This window comes from Petaurus breviceps, unplaced genomic scaffold, assembly GCF_028583685.1.
Source record: "Petaurus breviceps papuanus isolate PSGF00001 unplaced genomic scaffold, PetGlider_PUasm1.0 90386, whole genome shotgun sequence".
Taxonomy (NCBI): Eukaryota; Metazoa; Chordata; class Mammalia; order Diprotodontia; family Petauridae; genus Petaurus; species Petaurus breviceps.
Genome location: NW_027187236.1, coordinates 401046 through 417552, shown reverse-complemented (window position 1 = coordinate 417552; position 16507 = coordinate 401046). Strand labels below are relative to the sequence as shown.

Sequence of the window (16507 nt, the reverse complement as noted above, 5' to 3'; positions counted from 1 at the left end):
CAAAGTCGAAAGTAGAAGGCATGTTAACGCGCATGCGCAATGGCAAACCCGGTCTGACGCCCCCTTCCGCTGCGAGATAGCTTCCGTCTGGAGGAGGGCAGCCGCGGCCATTTTGCAGAAGTGCCGGTCTCCTCCGGAGGAAGTCAGGCGAGGAGGCTACGTCAGGGGCACGCAGCTGCCGAGTACTCCTCCGGGCTGCCAGGCGGACCTGCCGGTGATTGGCTCGCGAGAGCTGATTACGTCTGCTATCTGGTCCGGCCCCCAGCGATTAAATTGGCCGGCCATTCTGTACGCGGCCTCTCTCTCCCGCCCGCGCTGGAGGGAGCTGATGGCGGCTGCCATGCTGACCGCCCCGTCCTTCGGCCTCCGAGGCCTGCTCTCGCTGCTGCTCCTCATCGGGCTCTCGGGCTGCTCAGGTATCAGGCTGGGGGGAGGGGGAGAAGGGACGACGCCCCCATGTCCCGGCTCGGTGGGGGAGGGGCACGTGGCGGGGGCTGGTATGGAACCCCGAGGTTCACGCCACGCGGCCATCCGCGCCCCGCCCTTGAAGTGAGGTGGGGGGAACTGGGAAGGAGCGATGTCGATCTGAGGCACTCAGCTACCCAGCCATAGGCTCTTTGGGGGTCTTCCGCGAACGCTCCTGTGTTTTATATACGTATGCACTCCCACCCACCCGGGAGGGTCTTTGCTAGCCTAAACGTGCCATGTGAAAGGTCACAACTTATTACGTAGATACTGAAATTGACCAAGGACTGGCTTCTCTGCATAACTTTTCGGCGCCCCTCCCCCCACCCCATCTGAATTTCCTACGTGTGTGTAGTACCCGGATATCCAGTGAACACTGGCTCTTCCACCAATGTGGGTGGAGGAAACCCTTTTTTGGGCCTCAGGTTTCTCTATAAAATGAGCACCTTGAATTAGATAGTCTCTGAGTTCTCTCTCATCAAATAGTCTTAGAAAGGTTGTGTTTTGCCTATCTTAATATGGAGCAGGCCCTTAAAGTTTATTGACTGGCTGCCTCAGGTTCCCCCTCTGTAAAAATGAGACGGTTTGGAATAGATGGCTTTCTTACCTCCAGCTCTAGGATCTAGGGTCTCACAATTATTACACCACTTATCTCATTGTCTCCCCCCCTCCCCCCTTGGATTGCCCAGAAGCCTTCACTAGATACTAGTTATTTCCAGGGTAAATTATGAGTTAACCTGATAGTTAAGGCACCACAATCTTGTCTCAGCTTGTTCATTTTGTGTTCTAAATGCTTAGGAGTGTGCATGGCTTTGGATTTATGAAAAACCCTTCCAAAAACAGGGTTTCTCATAGTGTATTCCATGCCACAGAAATCTACCCCCAACCATTGCCAGGCCTCCTCATCTGTAGACCTTTGGCACTGAAGTGGGTAGAACAGGATGTTCCAGACATTTTCTTCTCTGCCTCAACCATCAAGGTCTAGCCCAAGTGATACAGAAAACTTTGCCTGTACTAACACTCAACTGGCCTCCTTGAGCCCCTTACTTCACTTTATGTACTACCACCATCCTACCTGCCATTGTACCTCTGTATATGTGGTGTAGGGTGAAGTTCCGATAGGGAGGGGGTCTGTTGGTATGTTGGTTGATTTAACTTGATATTAATTTAATAAGTTATTTAACTTAATATTCTCCATCCCCCCAAAACAGCAGAACCCTGTACTGATCCTATGATTACTCCTTCCTACTACACCACCTCTGATGCAGTCATTTCCACAGAGACTGTTTTTATCGTTGAGATCTCTCTGATGTGCAAGAATGGGGCACAGGTGAGGAAGGCGCTGGGAAAGAACCTTTCTACAAGAGGGAGGCAAGTGCCCCTGACCCTGGCCTTACTAATTCCTTGTGTCTGTTCGTGAGTCCTTTAACTTTTACAAGTAGCTTTCACATCCATAGTCTTGATAATTACAAAAAAAAAACCCCAACCATATGATCACATTCCCACGCCTAGACCTTTTGAAATATAGTCCAATATTCAAGCATCATTTCTCTAGAAAACACTTTTCAGTGACCAAAAAACCCTGGTAAAAGTATATGAAGGATGGTTGAGTGGATTGAGGATGTTTAGCTTGAAGAAAAGACATAAGAGTAGAAAAGGGGTGAGACACCTTCGGTTGGCCTCTAGGTCTTCCAGTGAAGCCCTTTGAATCTAAACTTCACAGAAGAAATCCCCTTAATAAAAGGATTTGTTCTGTAAAACTTGGACTCAGTCATAAGGCCACAGGCTGCAGGTTCCCTACTCTTCAAGCAGAGGGTGAGTTATCTTTTTTTTTTTTTTTAAGCAGTCAGGGTTAAGTAACTTCCTCAAGGTTACACGGCCAGTTATTTTGTGTGGGTGTTAAGTATCTGAGGCCAGAACCAATCCCAGATCTCCCGACTCTGGGGCCGGTGCTCTTACTCACTTCGCCACCTGGCCACCCCTGAGAGTTATCTCTAAGAAGTTTTTTTTTTTTTTTTTACCATTTGACATGGTCCTAGAGAGCATAACTAGAATTATGAGTGGGAGTTACAAAGAAACAAGTTTCAGTTAAGCAGAAGGAAGAATTTCCTGCTAATAAGAGCTACCTAAAAGCAGGCTGGGCTTCTTTAGAAAACCTTCCTCCTACTGACTGGCATAGGTTAGGACTGTTCCAATAGATTCCTACTCATTAGTGAGTTGGCTTAGATGGCCTCAAAGTCTCTCCAATTCAGATTCTCTGAGAAAGGTCTCTGTTCAGAGTTATTTGAGCTGGGGATGGAACCTAACTCCTACAGCTGGACTTCTCCCCTGGCCTAAGTTAAATGTGAACATTTAGTTGTAGAGAAAAGCCTAGGATGGTTTAAGATTCTCAACATGTATTCAAATGGGGCACATAATCTCTGATAGCTTTTTTTAGAGCAGCGCTTCTGAAAGGTTTTGTGTCTCAGACCCTAGTGGCAGTCTAGTGACTGCTGTGGACTTGGTCCCAAAATGTTTTGAAGTATATAAAATATGTAGATTACAAAGGAAACCATTTATATTTGAAATAGGGGTATTAAAAACATTTTTTTAAAAAGTTCATAGACCTCCCAAGTTAACTCTTTGGCCTTCTAGGTTCTCGGGTGTGGCCTTTTGAACAAATCCAAGTTTGACAGAACCAATCCTTTTATGAAGGGAATTTGTTCTGTGAAGTTTGAATTCAAAGGGCCCCACTTGAGGACCTAGAGGGCCACATGTGGCCTTAAGGCTTGAAGATTCCCCACCCCTGATCTAGATAGTCCCTATTTTATTTTTATCAGGTTCTACCTGAAATTTAGCGTTTTTCTTTTCAATTATGAATGTAGGTAACATTAGGAGAGAAGTCCATATGTTTTACTAGGCTGCCAGAAGGGGCCATGGCTCTTCCCATGATCCATGACTGATAGACTCTAGATCTGGGGTAGAAACCCAGAAGATGGCATTAGGCAGGGGTAGGCCAAGGCATTATAACTTGAGGACTTGATTTCCCTCAAAAGCCTAGAACCCTGTACCTCATGTATTTCCAGGGTTCCTTCCCTAGCATGGTTTTGGATTTATGGAAGGTCCCTTTTCCATGGGCCTCTCATAGTGAGTTCCATGCCAGAGAAATCAGTCACCCCGAGCCATTGCCTGACCTTTGCCTGTAAGTCACGAGCACTGATGTGGATGGCACAGTGTACTATTAACTGTTGGCTAAATGTCTCTTTTCCACACACACAAAAAGGAGGGGTATCTCTGGCCTCCTAATTTTGCCTGTCTTGGTTGCTCCCCAGAACGTGGCCCTCTATGCTGATATTAACGGAAAGCAGTTTCCAGTGACCCGTGGCCAGGATATTGGACGTTATCAGGTAAGAGGAGAAACTGCTTGGGCTTTGAGAAGACAGCATGCTTCTTGGGGGTCTTTGCTAAGTCTGTTCTGCTATATACTTTTCACTTACCCAGAGCAAAAGGCCCAGAGGGTGGCAGCGTAAAGGGTCCAGATATTTAGAGTTCTCATTCCCCACGATATTAGGTATCCTGGAGCTTGGAACATAAGAATGCCCGTTCTGGAACTTACGAAGTCAAGTTCTTTGATGAAGAATCCTACAGTCTTTTGAGAAAGGTGAGCAGGACTTACTCTCCTTGAGAAACATTAGGCACTCAGTCAGAAACATGGGCAAAACTCCTCCCTTCCTGGAGATAAAGTAGTGGCCACTAGGGGGCTCTGTTTACACACGAAATAAGGAGATTGTATTAGCGCACAAGATGGAACCTTTGTCGATGGACATGAGCCATCTTGGTTGGGGGAGGCACTCTGACAATGACAGTTTTCCCTTCCACACTTACAGACCTTGGGCCTGCTAGTAGCTATTTGAGGTCTCTCCCGGGTACCCTCATCAAACATACTTTGCCTCCTCTCCAGGGATGAGGTACTCAGTCCCCATGCTATATCCTTTCTACTCTAGGCCCAGAGAAGCAATGAAGATGTCTCTGCCATTAGACCCTTGTTCACAATCAGCGTGGATCACCGAGTAAGTGTGGGGGATGAGATGGGCAGGGAAAGCTGACCTTGTACCCATGCTGGCCCCCTAAGTACAGGAGAGGGTGGGGTTGGATTATATCATTTGTCTCTTGAGTTGGTGGGATGAAAAGGGCATTTTCCACACCAGAGGGGGGTGCCTCCCACTCCCACTGCACAGCCACGCTACCGTCACCCTGGTCCTAGTTGTCTGCTTCCTCTTCTCTTTCAGGGTGCCTGGAATGGGCCTTGGGTCTCTACCGAAGTACTTGCTGCAATGATTGGCATGGTGGTCTATTACATGGCCTTCAGTGCCAAAAGCAACATTCAGGCCTGAGTTAATACGCATTGAGCTTTGCATGGAAGGTTTTCTTCGTGCAAAATAAAAGGGTTTGTGACTGGAGAGAACGATGTCATGGCATCTCTTTAGTTGATGGCTTCATTTTGTAGTTAAGGAAATAGGTCCATAGCAAGAAATGACTTGCCCAACTTGGGCAGTGTAGAGTCTGCTACAAGAATGGCTGAAGTCCTGGGCAGAATGTTCATTTAAAAGTGAAGGAGCAAGGGAAGCCAGAGAGGTAGGGAGTAGAGGAACAGGAGACCGTGCCAACCCACTGCCAGCTTTCCTAGCTTCTGAGATTTTCTCTTTGTCCCCATCCAGGCTTCAAGGCTCCCCTGGGCCCAAGGTAGAGGCCATTGCTTGGGAAAGCAGCTGACTTGGCACTCATGACTAATGGTCACTGACAATCTGTCGAGTCTCCTTCAAGAAGCCTGTGACCTTTTTCTTCTAAATGCAGGTAGCTAAAACCTGCTGTCCTGACCCTGTCGGTTCTAAGACTTTGAAAGACAAAGGAGAGATGTCATGTGTAGCCCTGAAGAACAGAGTACAACAGCTCTCAACACTGGAGTTATCCTGCTTTGTTTTGCAGAAAAGGACTACTTACCTCAGTTGACACCAGTGAATTTTAACTATGGGAAGTTTGGGGGGGGGGGGGAGGGAATTGTCCATGAATTGAAGTCTGAGGACCTCAATTCAAATGATCATTCCACCATGACCACTTGTGGGACCCCAAGGGATGAAAGGAGAGGGTGAAATAGACCTGCGGTATTGAATGCAAATAGAAATGAGGGCCACTTAGAAAACCCCATTATCTCTGTTTTGTGAAATGTTTTCCCAATTACATTTTAATTTGGTTTGGGAGTTAAAAGGGGACTTTGGCAGTCTAGGGAAACCTCATTCCATATGGAATCCCCAATATAATGGAGCTGCTCAGTGGTCTCCTGGCTTATACTTAGAGACCTCCAATGGGAGGGGTGGCAGGTGGCAGCAGGAGAGGCTGCCTTCAAGCCCCATTTCTAAGTTTTCCAGACAGCAAGCCTAAATCTGCTTGGTAACCACCTTTTCATGATCAACAGCTATCACATTCCACTTGCCAAGTCTTCTAAACATCCCCAGTCTTCTCTTTTCTAGGCTAAATGGCACCAGTTCCTTCAATTCAGCGTCGGCATGTGGACTCTGAGGCCTGCAATCTGAGTCCTGGTTGCCCTCTGGATGCTCACTTTTTCAGTGGCTATTTTACAATGTGATACTGCCTAGTACTGACCAACGTGCTACAGATTGTTCTGATGAGACAGGGAAGAGCAGGGTGCTATGTGCTTGTTCCTGTAGGCTCCTAAGATTGAGTTCATTTCCTTGGCTCTTTCTTATATCTTAGACTGATCACACCCACGCCCAATTGAGACAAAGCTCTCAAACCAGGCTTCCCCTGTCCTGGACTTTGGAATTAAGCTGATACCATTTATGCCCTTCTCCTGAGTCAGTGATACTAATTCCACCATACTTAGAAGCCTGCCAGGATAGCAGAACAACCTGTTACCAAATCCCTCTAATTCTTGTCCATTCCACATCTCTGCCATGAGAATTCTATGAAATAACATGCTGCTAAAATCTGGGTAAATTAGCACTCCTAACACCCCCAATTTTAAAGAAAAACCCTTGGACCAAATGTGCATATTGTTTGTCCATTCCCCCAAATTAAATGTGTACCTCACCTCTTAGGAAGTGGGGGTAGCAGCATAGAGAAAGTATCCCAAGTCCTTTGGCAATTTACAATTTTTCAACTTATTTGCTTTGTCATTGTGTACATTGTTTTGGTTCTGCCCACTTAATTGCATCAGTTCATCCAAGTCATCCCAGGTTTCTCTAGACCCATTCCCTTTGTCATTTCTCAAGGTATAGTTAATTTCCCTTCAGAAAATTTGGATTCAGACAAAGGGTTGAACGTGATGACCTGTGGGCTGCAGGTTCCCTACTCCTAGTCCTTTGCTATTATAAAAAGTTGCCATAAATATTTGCAATTTTTAAAAATGTTAAAAGAATGTTTAGGAGTTGGTAATCTAACTCATTGATTAGTTCTTGAGAGGTTTTGATGGGACATTAACTGTCTTCCTGTGGTGCTTTTCCCAGTCGTAGCGTTTTCAAATGACATTTAGCCATTATATCTGCTCACTCTAGCACAAAAGATAGTCTTTAGAGAAGTCCTGGGAATGGCATTGGCCAATGCAGTGGTCATTCATGGGGGAGAAATTAAACCTGCCAATGGTTTTCTTCTCATCCATCCCAAGGAGAGGTGACCCGGAGGCCCTTTTTAAAACATGCTTACGTTACTTGGGTGGCTATTGGAGGCAGTTTTCTCCCCCCCATCTTTTTTAGTTTTAAACCCACTGGTTAGATTTACAAACACCTTGATCTCCATCTGTGTGTCCAGAAATTTAATTCCTATTTTTAGAAAGGGCCATTAGGTGGTGCAGTGGATGGGGCATTGGGGCCGGAGTTCTCTTCTGTAAAAGCTGGAGAAGGAAATTTATTTGCCAAGAACACCTCAAAACAGGGTCAGGGAGTCAGATGTGACAGACAACAAAGATCTTCGGCACCACCCACTTGGGCAGTTCACTCCCCAATCACTTTGGTTTCCTGTCCAAGACTGGTCTTTTGGCAGTACTAAAGTTCCCCTCTGTCCTTATCCTTCAAGCCCAAGTGAATTGCCCAAAGTGGGTAGTATCTCTTGATAGGCCTCTGTCACCTGATCAAGGAATCACTAACCACCAGTCAATTGTACTGTAGCCTAGATGATGGGCACCTTAAGGCACCTAGGTTCCTCCTTATCAGGAAGACCCTCCTGTGGTTTTTAAGGCAGTCTTTTCTAAGCTTCAGATGTCCAGTTGGCATTTCCCCACCCCAGATTCCTGCCCACTCCCTGATTTTTGCCCTAGGAATGTTGTCCCTAACAACCTGCACTAGAGAGCCATCTTTTATGCTCTTTTTTTTTTTTTTTCCCCTGGAGGGTGATTCACCTACACTAAAAAGGACATAATGGACATTTTAGACTTGATGCAAATCCCTGCAAAATTACATCGCTCCAAACTGATTGGTATTCTTTGGTCTGAAAAAATTGGGAGGCATTTGCACCTCGCCTCTAAACAACTTGGCCAGTATGAGCGGAAAGGCCTGGGGTTGTCTCCCCTCCACCACCCTGGGGAAAGTATCCCATCTACTCTGTCTTCATGCTCTGGAATAGAGAAGGTGGTGACCTATCAGAGGGGCTTGCTTCCTCTGGGGGCTCCTTAGCCCAATGAAATCGAACCAGTCCCTGTCCTAATGATACCCCACTCCCTTAGCACCAAGCATTTCACTGATTTGCCCCTACTACCGTTTCCTTGTCAATTTGTTTTACCCTTTGCCTATTGGACTAGATCCTAAATCTCTGGACTTCCTCCCCTGAAGTTTTTCCCCACAATCTGGAGATTACTTTTCAGAACTGCCTCGATTTTCTCCTAAATCCCTAGGCCTCATAATAAGTTGCCTGCATGGTTTGCTTCTCCAGACCCCAAGAAAGCAAGGACTTTAATTTGTGACTATTCCTAGGTCCCAGCACTTGGGAATGCACTTCCGTGTTAATTGATATATTACTCAGTTCAGTTCCTTTCAGGGAAACCTGAAGTTAGCCATTGTTTTCTTTCCAGCTCCCCTCCCAGTCTGGCACTCTTATGGGCCTTCCCAGGATTCTCTTGGTCTGTAGCGACCGACTCCTTTTCCTTCCCTAACCAAGTGGTGTTTTAGCGCCTATCAGCTCATTTTCCCTGTGGGTGTCTTAGGTCAGGATGAGTGCATCTTTAAAGGTAGCCACTAGCAGGGGTGTTCTGGAGCCTGAACTGACAGATTATTCAGTTTTCAGAGTATTTACACCTGTGCTTCAGGGCTTTTTGTTTTCTAGACTGAAGAAAGTGTGGGAGAAAATGTTAATGATGCACATTACATTTACAAGTGTGTTGTGTACACCCTCCCCACCCCAATTGTTAAAACATTTCCCAGCATGCCACTGTAATGCTCCTCAGCTTTTACATGAAGGGCCTAGAGGGATGAAGTTAGTTGCAAAAAAGGGTCATGACCCGAAAGTACTCTGCATTCATTTCCTCTGCACCACTTAAAACTAAGGAGGTGAATAACTGAAACCTGTTTAGGTCCCTTCTAGCCCCCTTTCTCACTTCCAGACATCCAAGGGAGAGTATGGTAATACAATTTTGATCCATTCATTTGCTGAGGCCCCGTCTCCAGGAATAGGCTGCTCTGTCCTGAGTTTCTAGGATCTGGTGCCCGATTCTGTTAGGGCCTCTCAGATGCCATTGAGGATGCCATTGCATTACTAGCAAATACTAAGTTAGACCCATTATCTGGAAAAGCCAGAATGAGCTTCACATTTGGAGTTCTTGGGAAGGGCCTTGGGGTTCATGATGGGATTGGGCAGTGAGATGGAGATAGTTTGCAGGTGATCCTTAAACTGATTTTAAAATGGGAGGTACTGTCAGTCCCTAGGATTCAGGAGAGCAACTATTTCCCTCCTATATATATGTAATTCTCCTGACCTGAAGGTAGAAGGCCACAGGGTATACACTAACTTGGTTAAAAAGTCTTTTTCCTTGCTTTTTTTTTTGGAGGGCAATTGGGGTTCAGTGACCTGCCCAAGGTCACACAGCTAGTTTTTTGTGTTGTGTCTGAGGCCAGATTTGAACTCAGGTACTTCTGACTCCAGGGCTGGTGCTTTATTCACTGTGCCACCTAGCCCCCCACCTTGGTTAAAAAGTTTTAGGAAAATCCTTGACAATCCAGGGGTGTTTCTCAACCTCTAGTAGAAAATAAATTCCTGCTGAAATCTGCTCCCACTCATTTCTACATTTGCTAATAATTACATCAACTTTTCTTCATAGATGTCATCACTAACAGTGCAAGCTATGAGCAGGAATAGTTTGGGAAGTTATTGGATTGCTCATTAGAGCTCCAATAATGATGGATTGAAGCAAGCTTGGGTGGCAGAATGGCAAAGCAGCTGGAGATCTAAGCCTCAGAGCTGGAAGGAATAACAAACAATGAAGGCTTTGCCTTCCCCTGGAAGGATCTGGCTTGCCTCCCTTTGCTCAGTGTTCCAAGGGCCTGGGTATGGAGAATCAGAGGGAATCACTAGTGACAAGATGGGAATTAATTAGCACTGTAGTTGGTCTTCCAATCTGTTCAATGCTTTTCCAACTATATCCATGAGACTTATGTTCCTGTCCAGCCTCACTGAGAACCAGGATCAGAAGAGGAGTTGCTGTCACAAAGAAGCTTTCCCTTTTCTTCCCTGGTCATACAGCTAGTAAGTGTGAGGTGGGATTTGAACTCAGACCCTCCTGACTCCAGGGCAGCTGCTTTATCCACTTCAGTGCCACCTAGCAGCCTTCCCTTTTCCTAGGTCTGAGGTTTCCAGCTCAGGCTGTTGGTCATTTGATTGAGGTGATACGTAATGTCTAGTGTTTGTTGACCCAAATGGTAAGGTTTTAAAGAGCAGAATCTGTCTTGTGTCCCATGTACTTACTACAGTGCCTTATAGCCCCAGGTGTCTTCAAAAGGCCAGTAGACCAGTAGCCACCCAGCCCTGCGCCTCTTCACCACTGAAGATGGCTCTGCTATACATGGCCATACCCTCTCACCAGAACACAGGTGTTAACACCCTACCTACAACCAAGCTTGAGTGTTTGGGGGAGCAGCTCTGCTACCAAATGTTTGGGAATAGCTGGTCCAGGGTGAATGTCAGTGATGAAGGTGCCCCTTGCTGGGCAGGAGATGCTTGAAAAAGGAATTGACTGGCAAGGCTCAGGTATAGCTGCTTCCCTCATATTCTGGCTCCTGAATCATTAGCCACAGGATTCCAGCCCCCTGGAACTCTCCTCCTCTCTACCTTATTGCCAAAACTGTCTGTGGTGGGAACCAAGACTTTGGACTTCTCTGCCCAATTCTGGCAAAGGTCAGCGTATCATTTGCAAGAGGTTCTGGAATGCCCCCATCGGCTAGAAATGGAGAGAAAAGCAATTTGCACCAGGCCCCCAACTGCTGGATCCCAGGGAGGTGCCTAGGACAGGGGTTCTTCTCCTTCTCTGTGCCCTGAACCCCTCTGACAGTCTAGTGAAGCCTGTGGGCTCCTTTTCAGGATATTCTTAAGTGCATAAAAATACATAGGATTATACAGGAAACCAACTATATCGAAATAGTTATAAAATATTTTTTTAAGTTCACAGACCTCGGGTTAAGAATCCTGGGGCACAGGAATTAGGTCCACCGGGTTCTTTGGGGATGCTTAAATCTTTCATGATTGACAGCACAGGACAGGGAAAGGAGGCAGATCTGGGTTCAAGCCTGGCTTCTGCTGCTTCCTACTTGACCATAGACAAGTCACTTCAACTCCCTGGGGCTCAGTTTCCATCTCTGTAAAATTAATATTGGCCTAGATGGCTTCTGGGGTCGTTTTCCACTCTTAGGGAATATCTTAAGATATTCTAATATCTTGATTAAAAGAAGAATGAAGACTGGGCCCTCCACTGGAGGCTGGGAATTTGATGTGGAAGTCTGTATCTAAAATATAACTTAGCTTGAAACTGTTTGTGAGCTGCTGAGTACTACAGGAGCATAGATTTAAAGCCGAAAGAGGCCTTAGAGGCCATCTAGACCAATCTCATTTTCCAGCTGAGGAAACTGAGGCCCAGGGAGGTGGCACATAGCTATAGGTATCTGAGGCAGAATTTGAACTCAGGTCTTCCTGTATCCAGGTCTGAGGTTTTATTCACTATTATATCTGCCTATAAAAGTGGACTTGGCAGAGGATCTCTTTGAGCTGCTTCACTAGCTAAAGTTTTAAGCATGGGTAACAGGGCACCCTTTTCACTCACCCATGCCCTGCATCTATCTTCCCTCATCCCTTTTATACCCTTTAACTATCCCATTGCTCTCATATATTCCTTGGGTTGCTACTAGTTTGGCAGGGACAGAAAGTGTATGGGGTCCCAAATCGGGCTGGACTGAATGAAATGTTTGGGCTGGTGAAGGAAAGGCAGTAACATCTCCCTTTCTCCCTGCCCCCTTGCCCATAAAAGCACCAAAGCCCTTGTTTTCCTCCACTCTCTTCAGATGGGTTAATTGTAGCAGGACTCAGTAAGGAAAGCTACATTAGGATGTTGTAGGGGCATTGTGAAATACAGCACATGACTGGGAATCTGTCCTGCTTCTGAGTAAAAGGGGCAGGTCCATCAGTTACAGAACAGGTCTCCATGAACAGCCCGCTGATCAGCCTGATACAGTGACACTGATTAGGGAGTTGGGGACTCCTTTTGCATGCCAGCCCCGCCAGACTCCTCACTGCTGAGAATATGCTTCTTGGTTTTCCTTCACAAATCCTTTGTCCCAGAATTTTAGCAGTGATGACAGATAGCGTCATTGCCAAGTTCTCATTACTTCCAAATTCTCTTTCAAGGCCAATTATAAAATGTCTCCTCAGCCATTACACGAGTGTCAATTGTATACTGCTTTTCTCCTGTACAATTACCAACACTGGACCCTTGTGGGTCATCTGGTCATTCATTCAGCCAATACACTCTCAAGGTCTCTCTTAAGAACTTTGGAATTGATTGTGTGACATGGGACACACTGGCACAGGACTGCCTGGCATGGCGTGCCCTCATCAGAGAAGGCGCTGTGCTCTCTGAGCAAAGCAGAATTGAAGCAGCTCAAAGGAAACGCAGGATGCGCAAGTTTAGAGAATCCAGCCCAAAAGTTCACACGGACTATTTGTGCCGACCTGTGGCAGAGCATTCGGAGCTCGTATTGGTCTGATCAGCCACAGTCGGACACATTGAAACTTGACTCTAACATAGTCATGTCATTTTGGTCCTATTGGAGAAGGAAGGACAACAAGCAACCAACCAATTTACCTCTGGTTCCTACTATGTACAGAATTTGATGCTGAGTACTGTGAGAAAAGATGAAAAGCAATGCCGTCATGGTCCCTGCCCTCAATTCACTCATGAACTAGCCTGGAAGCCTGTTTACTTTGAACACCACTGCAGTGATGGGATAGTTTTGGGGGATGAAGCTTGAGCTGGCCACTGCCCTTTGAATACTTGGGAATGGTTGCTAAACCATGCATCAATCCTGTCTTTTCAAGGCCAAGTCTTCCATATTCTCTCCTTTGCCTTTTTCCCTGCTCCTGAATACACTGTTTCCAGCTTCTCCATGGGATTCCTTCTCAAAGGCAGAGGATTTTAACACAAGCCAGACCAGTGCCTTTGATTCAACTAGTAGCCCATCATACTCCACATTTGGGGGAGTTCCCATTCTATAGTTGTGGAGTTTCTTGCTGTTCCAAAAATTAAATGCTATCAAGTGTCAAACAGTGCTTTTCCATTAAGAGTGCCTCAATGCATCTTTCTCACAAATGAAGGAATACGGCTTATGAATTTCAAATCGCTTCTTTTCCCACCTCACAGCCCCTCACTCACTCACTCACAACACAAATCAAGAGAGTGGAGATGAAGAGTTAAAACACAGCTTGCTTTATTCTTAAGATGCAGGTGGTGTTGGAGGATGTCTACAGAGGATGGGGTAGCTTGCATGCTACCAATCGTAGAGCCTCAGAATTGAAAGGGACCTCAGAGGGCATCTGGTCTGGCTTCCCACCGACTGCAGGAAGCCCTGTGACGGCGTCCCTGACAGGTGGCCATCCAGACTCTGCTTTAACGACCAAATGATTCTGCCCGGTCCATCACTGAGCTACTAGCTGGTAGGAAGCCCTTGCTGATGTTCAACTGAAATCTGCCTTCCTCTAACTTTTACATACTAGTCCTACTTGGGCCCTCTTCCATCTTTCAGCCCTTCCATTATGTAAAGACTGATCATATCCACTTCCTTCCTCCACTTGACCAAGTCTCCTCCAGATTAACCATCCCCAGTTCCTTCAGCTGGTTACCAAATGACATGATGCTGAATCCTCTTACCACCCTGCTCACCCTCTCTGAACACTTTCCCACTTGTCAATGTCCATCCTAAACAGTGGTGTCCAGAAGTGAACACAACACCATGGATGGATCTGACTAGGGAGGAGTACAGCGGGGTTATCACTTCCCTAATTCTGGACATTGGCTGGTGGAGAAGGAAGTGTCCCAGACTGGTGAGACAGCAGCCATTATTACACACAGGACCTTCTTCCAGTCCACCTGTGACGCCCCCCCCACCCTATCCTGGGCCCCATACTTCACCATTACCCCCCGACCCTTTCCCCCCCCCCCTAGACCCTTCCCTCCCTCCCTACCCTCCCAACCTTCTTCCCGGACAGACATCACTCTTAGCTCCTGGCTATTCGCCTTAAAGAGCTGTTGGCCCCTGGGCAGGTTCACAAAACATAAAAACAAATATTGGCAAGCACAGAAAAGGATAAAGACCACAAAATCAGGGTTGCTTTTGTCCATGAATGAGGCTCCCAGTGGATCCCCAGTAGACATAGCACAGTGGACAGTGAGCTGAGGGAGGCATTACCATCCACAGGGACTTTTGTGCTCGAAATCCATGGTAAGGAAATGCTTTGTGCTTGGCAAAGTCTTCCTCCCTCCCCAACTTTTCTATTTAGTATCCCTGTCTCCTTATACCCCAGCTGGATGGGGGAAGGCAGTGTATGTGTGTGTGTGTGTGTGTGTGTGTTTCTCCTTTACACACACACACACACACACACACATAGAAAAGGCCTGACACCTTAATGTTGTCCTTGGGTTTCTTACACACACACACACACACACACACACACACACAGAACAGGCCTGACACCTTAATGTTGTCCTTGGGTTTCTTACACACATACACATACACACACACAGAACAGGCCTGACACCTTAATGTTGTCCTTGGGTTTCTTACACACACACACACACACACACACACTCACATCACACCCTAGTCTCCAAGGGAAGGGGACTGTGAAGCAGGAGCTTCACACGGTGGTGACGGACAGGAGAGGGTTGTAGACTCTCTTGCCGTCGGCCGAGCGGGTTCCATGGGCCAGCATCTCTTGGATGGTTATCCAGTTGTCCAGGATCTTCTTGTTCCTTTTCTTCATGGTTTTGCGGTGGCTCAGGGCAATGATATTGAGCTCGTGCTTGCTCTCACTGTTCTGCTGTTCCTTCAGGCATTCCAGCCGGCTCTGCATCATGAACTCTCGCCGTTTCCGCTGCTCTCGTGCCCGGATCAAGTGTTGCTTTCGTTCCTCCTTGCTCCAGTACCGGCCCATCTTCATTTCACTCACAGCGTCGTCATCTGTGGTCATGCCACTCCGTTCCTCACGGATCTTGAGGGCCCGAGCCTTCAGGAGCCGGTCACGCACTGGTCGTTTGGCAACATACCGTGTTCCATCGCTCCGCACCTTCACCTTCCACTCCATGCGTGGGGCTTCTGCCCCTCCAACTTTGGGGCTGGCCAGGGAGTCCTTGCACATGCTAGCCAGGCTCAAGGGGTTGTGGCTCAGTTCCTCTAGGCCCCGGGCCTGAGATAGCTGCACACAGCTGTGGTAGCGCTCACCTGCCTGGCCTTGCACACGGTGGCGCCTAGAGAGGTATGGACTGCCTTCTGCTCCTGCTTGCTCCAATGTCCCTCCAGTCTTAGGGCTGCGGCGGAGGCGATCTTCAGCATGTTGCCTCTGGCAAACCTCACCATCCCGGGAGAGGGAACGGAACTTGGCTGGGCTCCCATCTGGGGGACCAGCCTTGTGGGGGCCACATGTGGTCTGGTTGAGGTTTGAGTTCCCTGGGGCGGCCTTGAAGATGGTGTCAGTGACCCGCCTCAAGGGGCTCTCTAGAAGGGGCTCCATGAGTAAGGGGGTGCTGCGGCAGCTTTCACCCGTGTTGTAGGCGCTGGTGCTGTCTTTGTCAGACTTCTCTGGCAGCTCAGTGATGTCTGACAGTTCGTGTTTCTTCGGCTCACTGGCCCCGAAATCATAGAGACTCTCCTCCTCCAGCAGCCAGGCCTTCATGCAACGCTCACGGAGCTGCTGCATCTTCTGGGCTCGAAGTATGTTCCTACACTTGAACTCCAGGTGCCTCAGCTCTTCCTCAAGCATGGCCATCTCATGGCCAAGGCTCTCGTTGCGGTTGACATCCAGAGAGCTGTTGCCCCCTGCTGCCCTGGGGAACAAGAGGCCCAGCTGGTTGCCATTCTCCAGGTGACACTTGATTTCCAGCAGCTCCCGATAACGCTCATACTCCTCATCTGTGAGACCTGGGACGTCCCCCCCACCCAGCCCTGCTCCCTCAGCCAGGAGAGAGTCCATGCTGAAGTGGAAGTCCCGGCTCTGCAGGGCATCGCCTTGGAGGCCAAATTTTCGTAGACTTCCAGGAGTGTTGGTGGTGCTTGGGGCCTCATCTCCCAGCAGGTCATGCTCTGAGCTCTCTTCATTTCTGGTGCTTTCATCAGTCCGGCCTACCCCACTGTCTAGCTCCTGGCTATTGCTCAGACCTGGGCCTGCACTGGAAGCTCCCTTTCCATCTTCATTTTCAAGCTGGGGACAGAGAGGCAAGTTGGGCTTCACACAAGCCTAGACACGACATAGTTCTGGGAGCTAAGATGGGGTGCCAAGTGATATATGGGCTAAGGCATTATGG

General features: G+C 47.6%; 2 protein-coding genes and 2 non-coding genes across 4 annotated transcripts in view; 3 read left to right on the top strand and 1 right to left on the bottom strand.

Moving 5' to 3' along the window:
• Nucleotides 1-5: 5 nt before the first annotated feature.
• On the top strand, nucleotides 6-4909 carry SSR4 (signal sequence receptor subunit 4). The gene is given in 7 exon segments (XM_069108459.1): nucleotides 6-45; nucleotides 48-416; nucleotides 1677-1795; nucleotides 3777-3851; nucleotides 4016-4105; nucleotides 4449-4514; nucleotides 4734-4909. Coding segments are annotated over 7 exon segments (849 nt in total). The 5' UTR covers nucleotides 6-20; the 3' UTR covers nucleotides 4839-4909.
• On the top strand, nucleotides 1270-1407 carry LOC138177342 (small nucleolar RNA SNORA42/SNORA80 family). The gene has a single exon (XR_011172475.1). It is a non-coding gene; the product is annotated as a small nucleolar RNA SNORA42/SNORA80 family (small nucleolar RNA).
• On the top strand, nucleotides 3544-3680 carry LOC138177341 (small nucleolar RNA SNORA42/SNORA80 family). The gene has a single exon (XR_011172474.1). It is a non-coding gene; the product is annotated as a small nucleolar RNA SNORA42/SNORA80 family (small nucleolar RNA).
• A 9732-nt stretch (nucleotides 4910-14641) lies between the features above and the next one.
• The window catches only part of PDZD4 (PDZ domain containing 4), a 32968-nt gene continuing 31102 nt past the window's right edge, over nucleotides 14642-16507 (bottom strand). The window contains exon 8 of the mRNA XM_069108453.1: nucleotides 14642-16404. Coding sequence (XP_068964554.1) covers nucleotides 14845-16404 — 1560 coding nt within the window. The 3' untranslated portion in view covers nucleotides 14642-14844. The remainder of the gene's footprint in view (nucleotides 16405-16507) is intronic.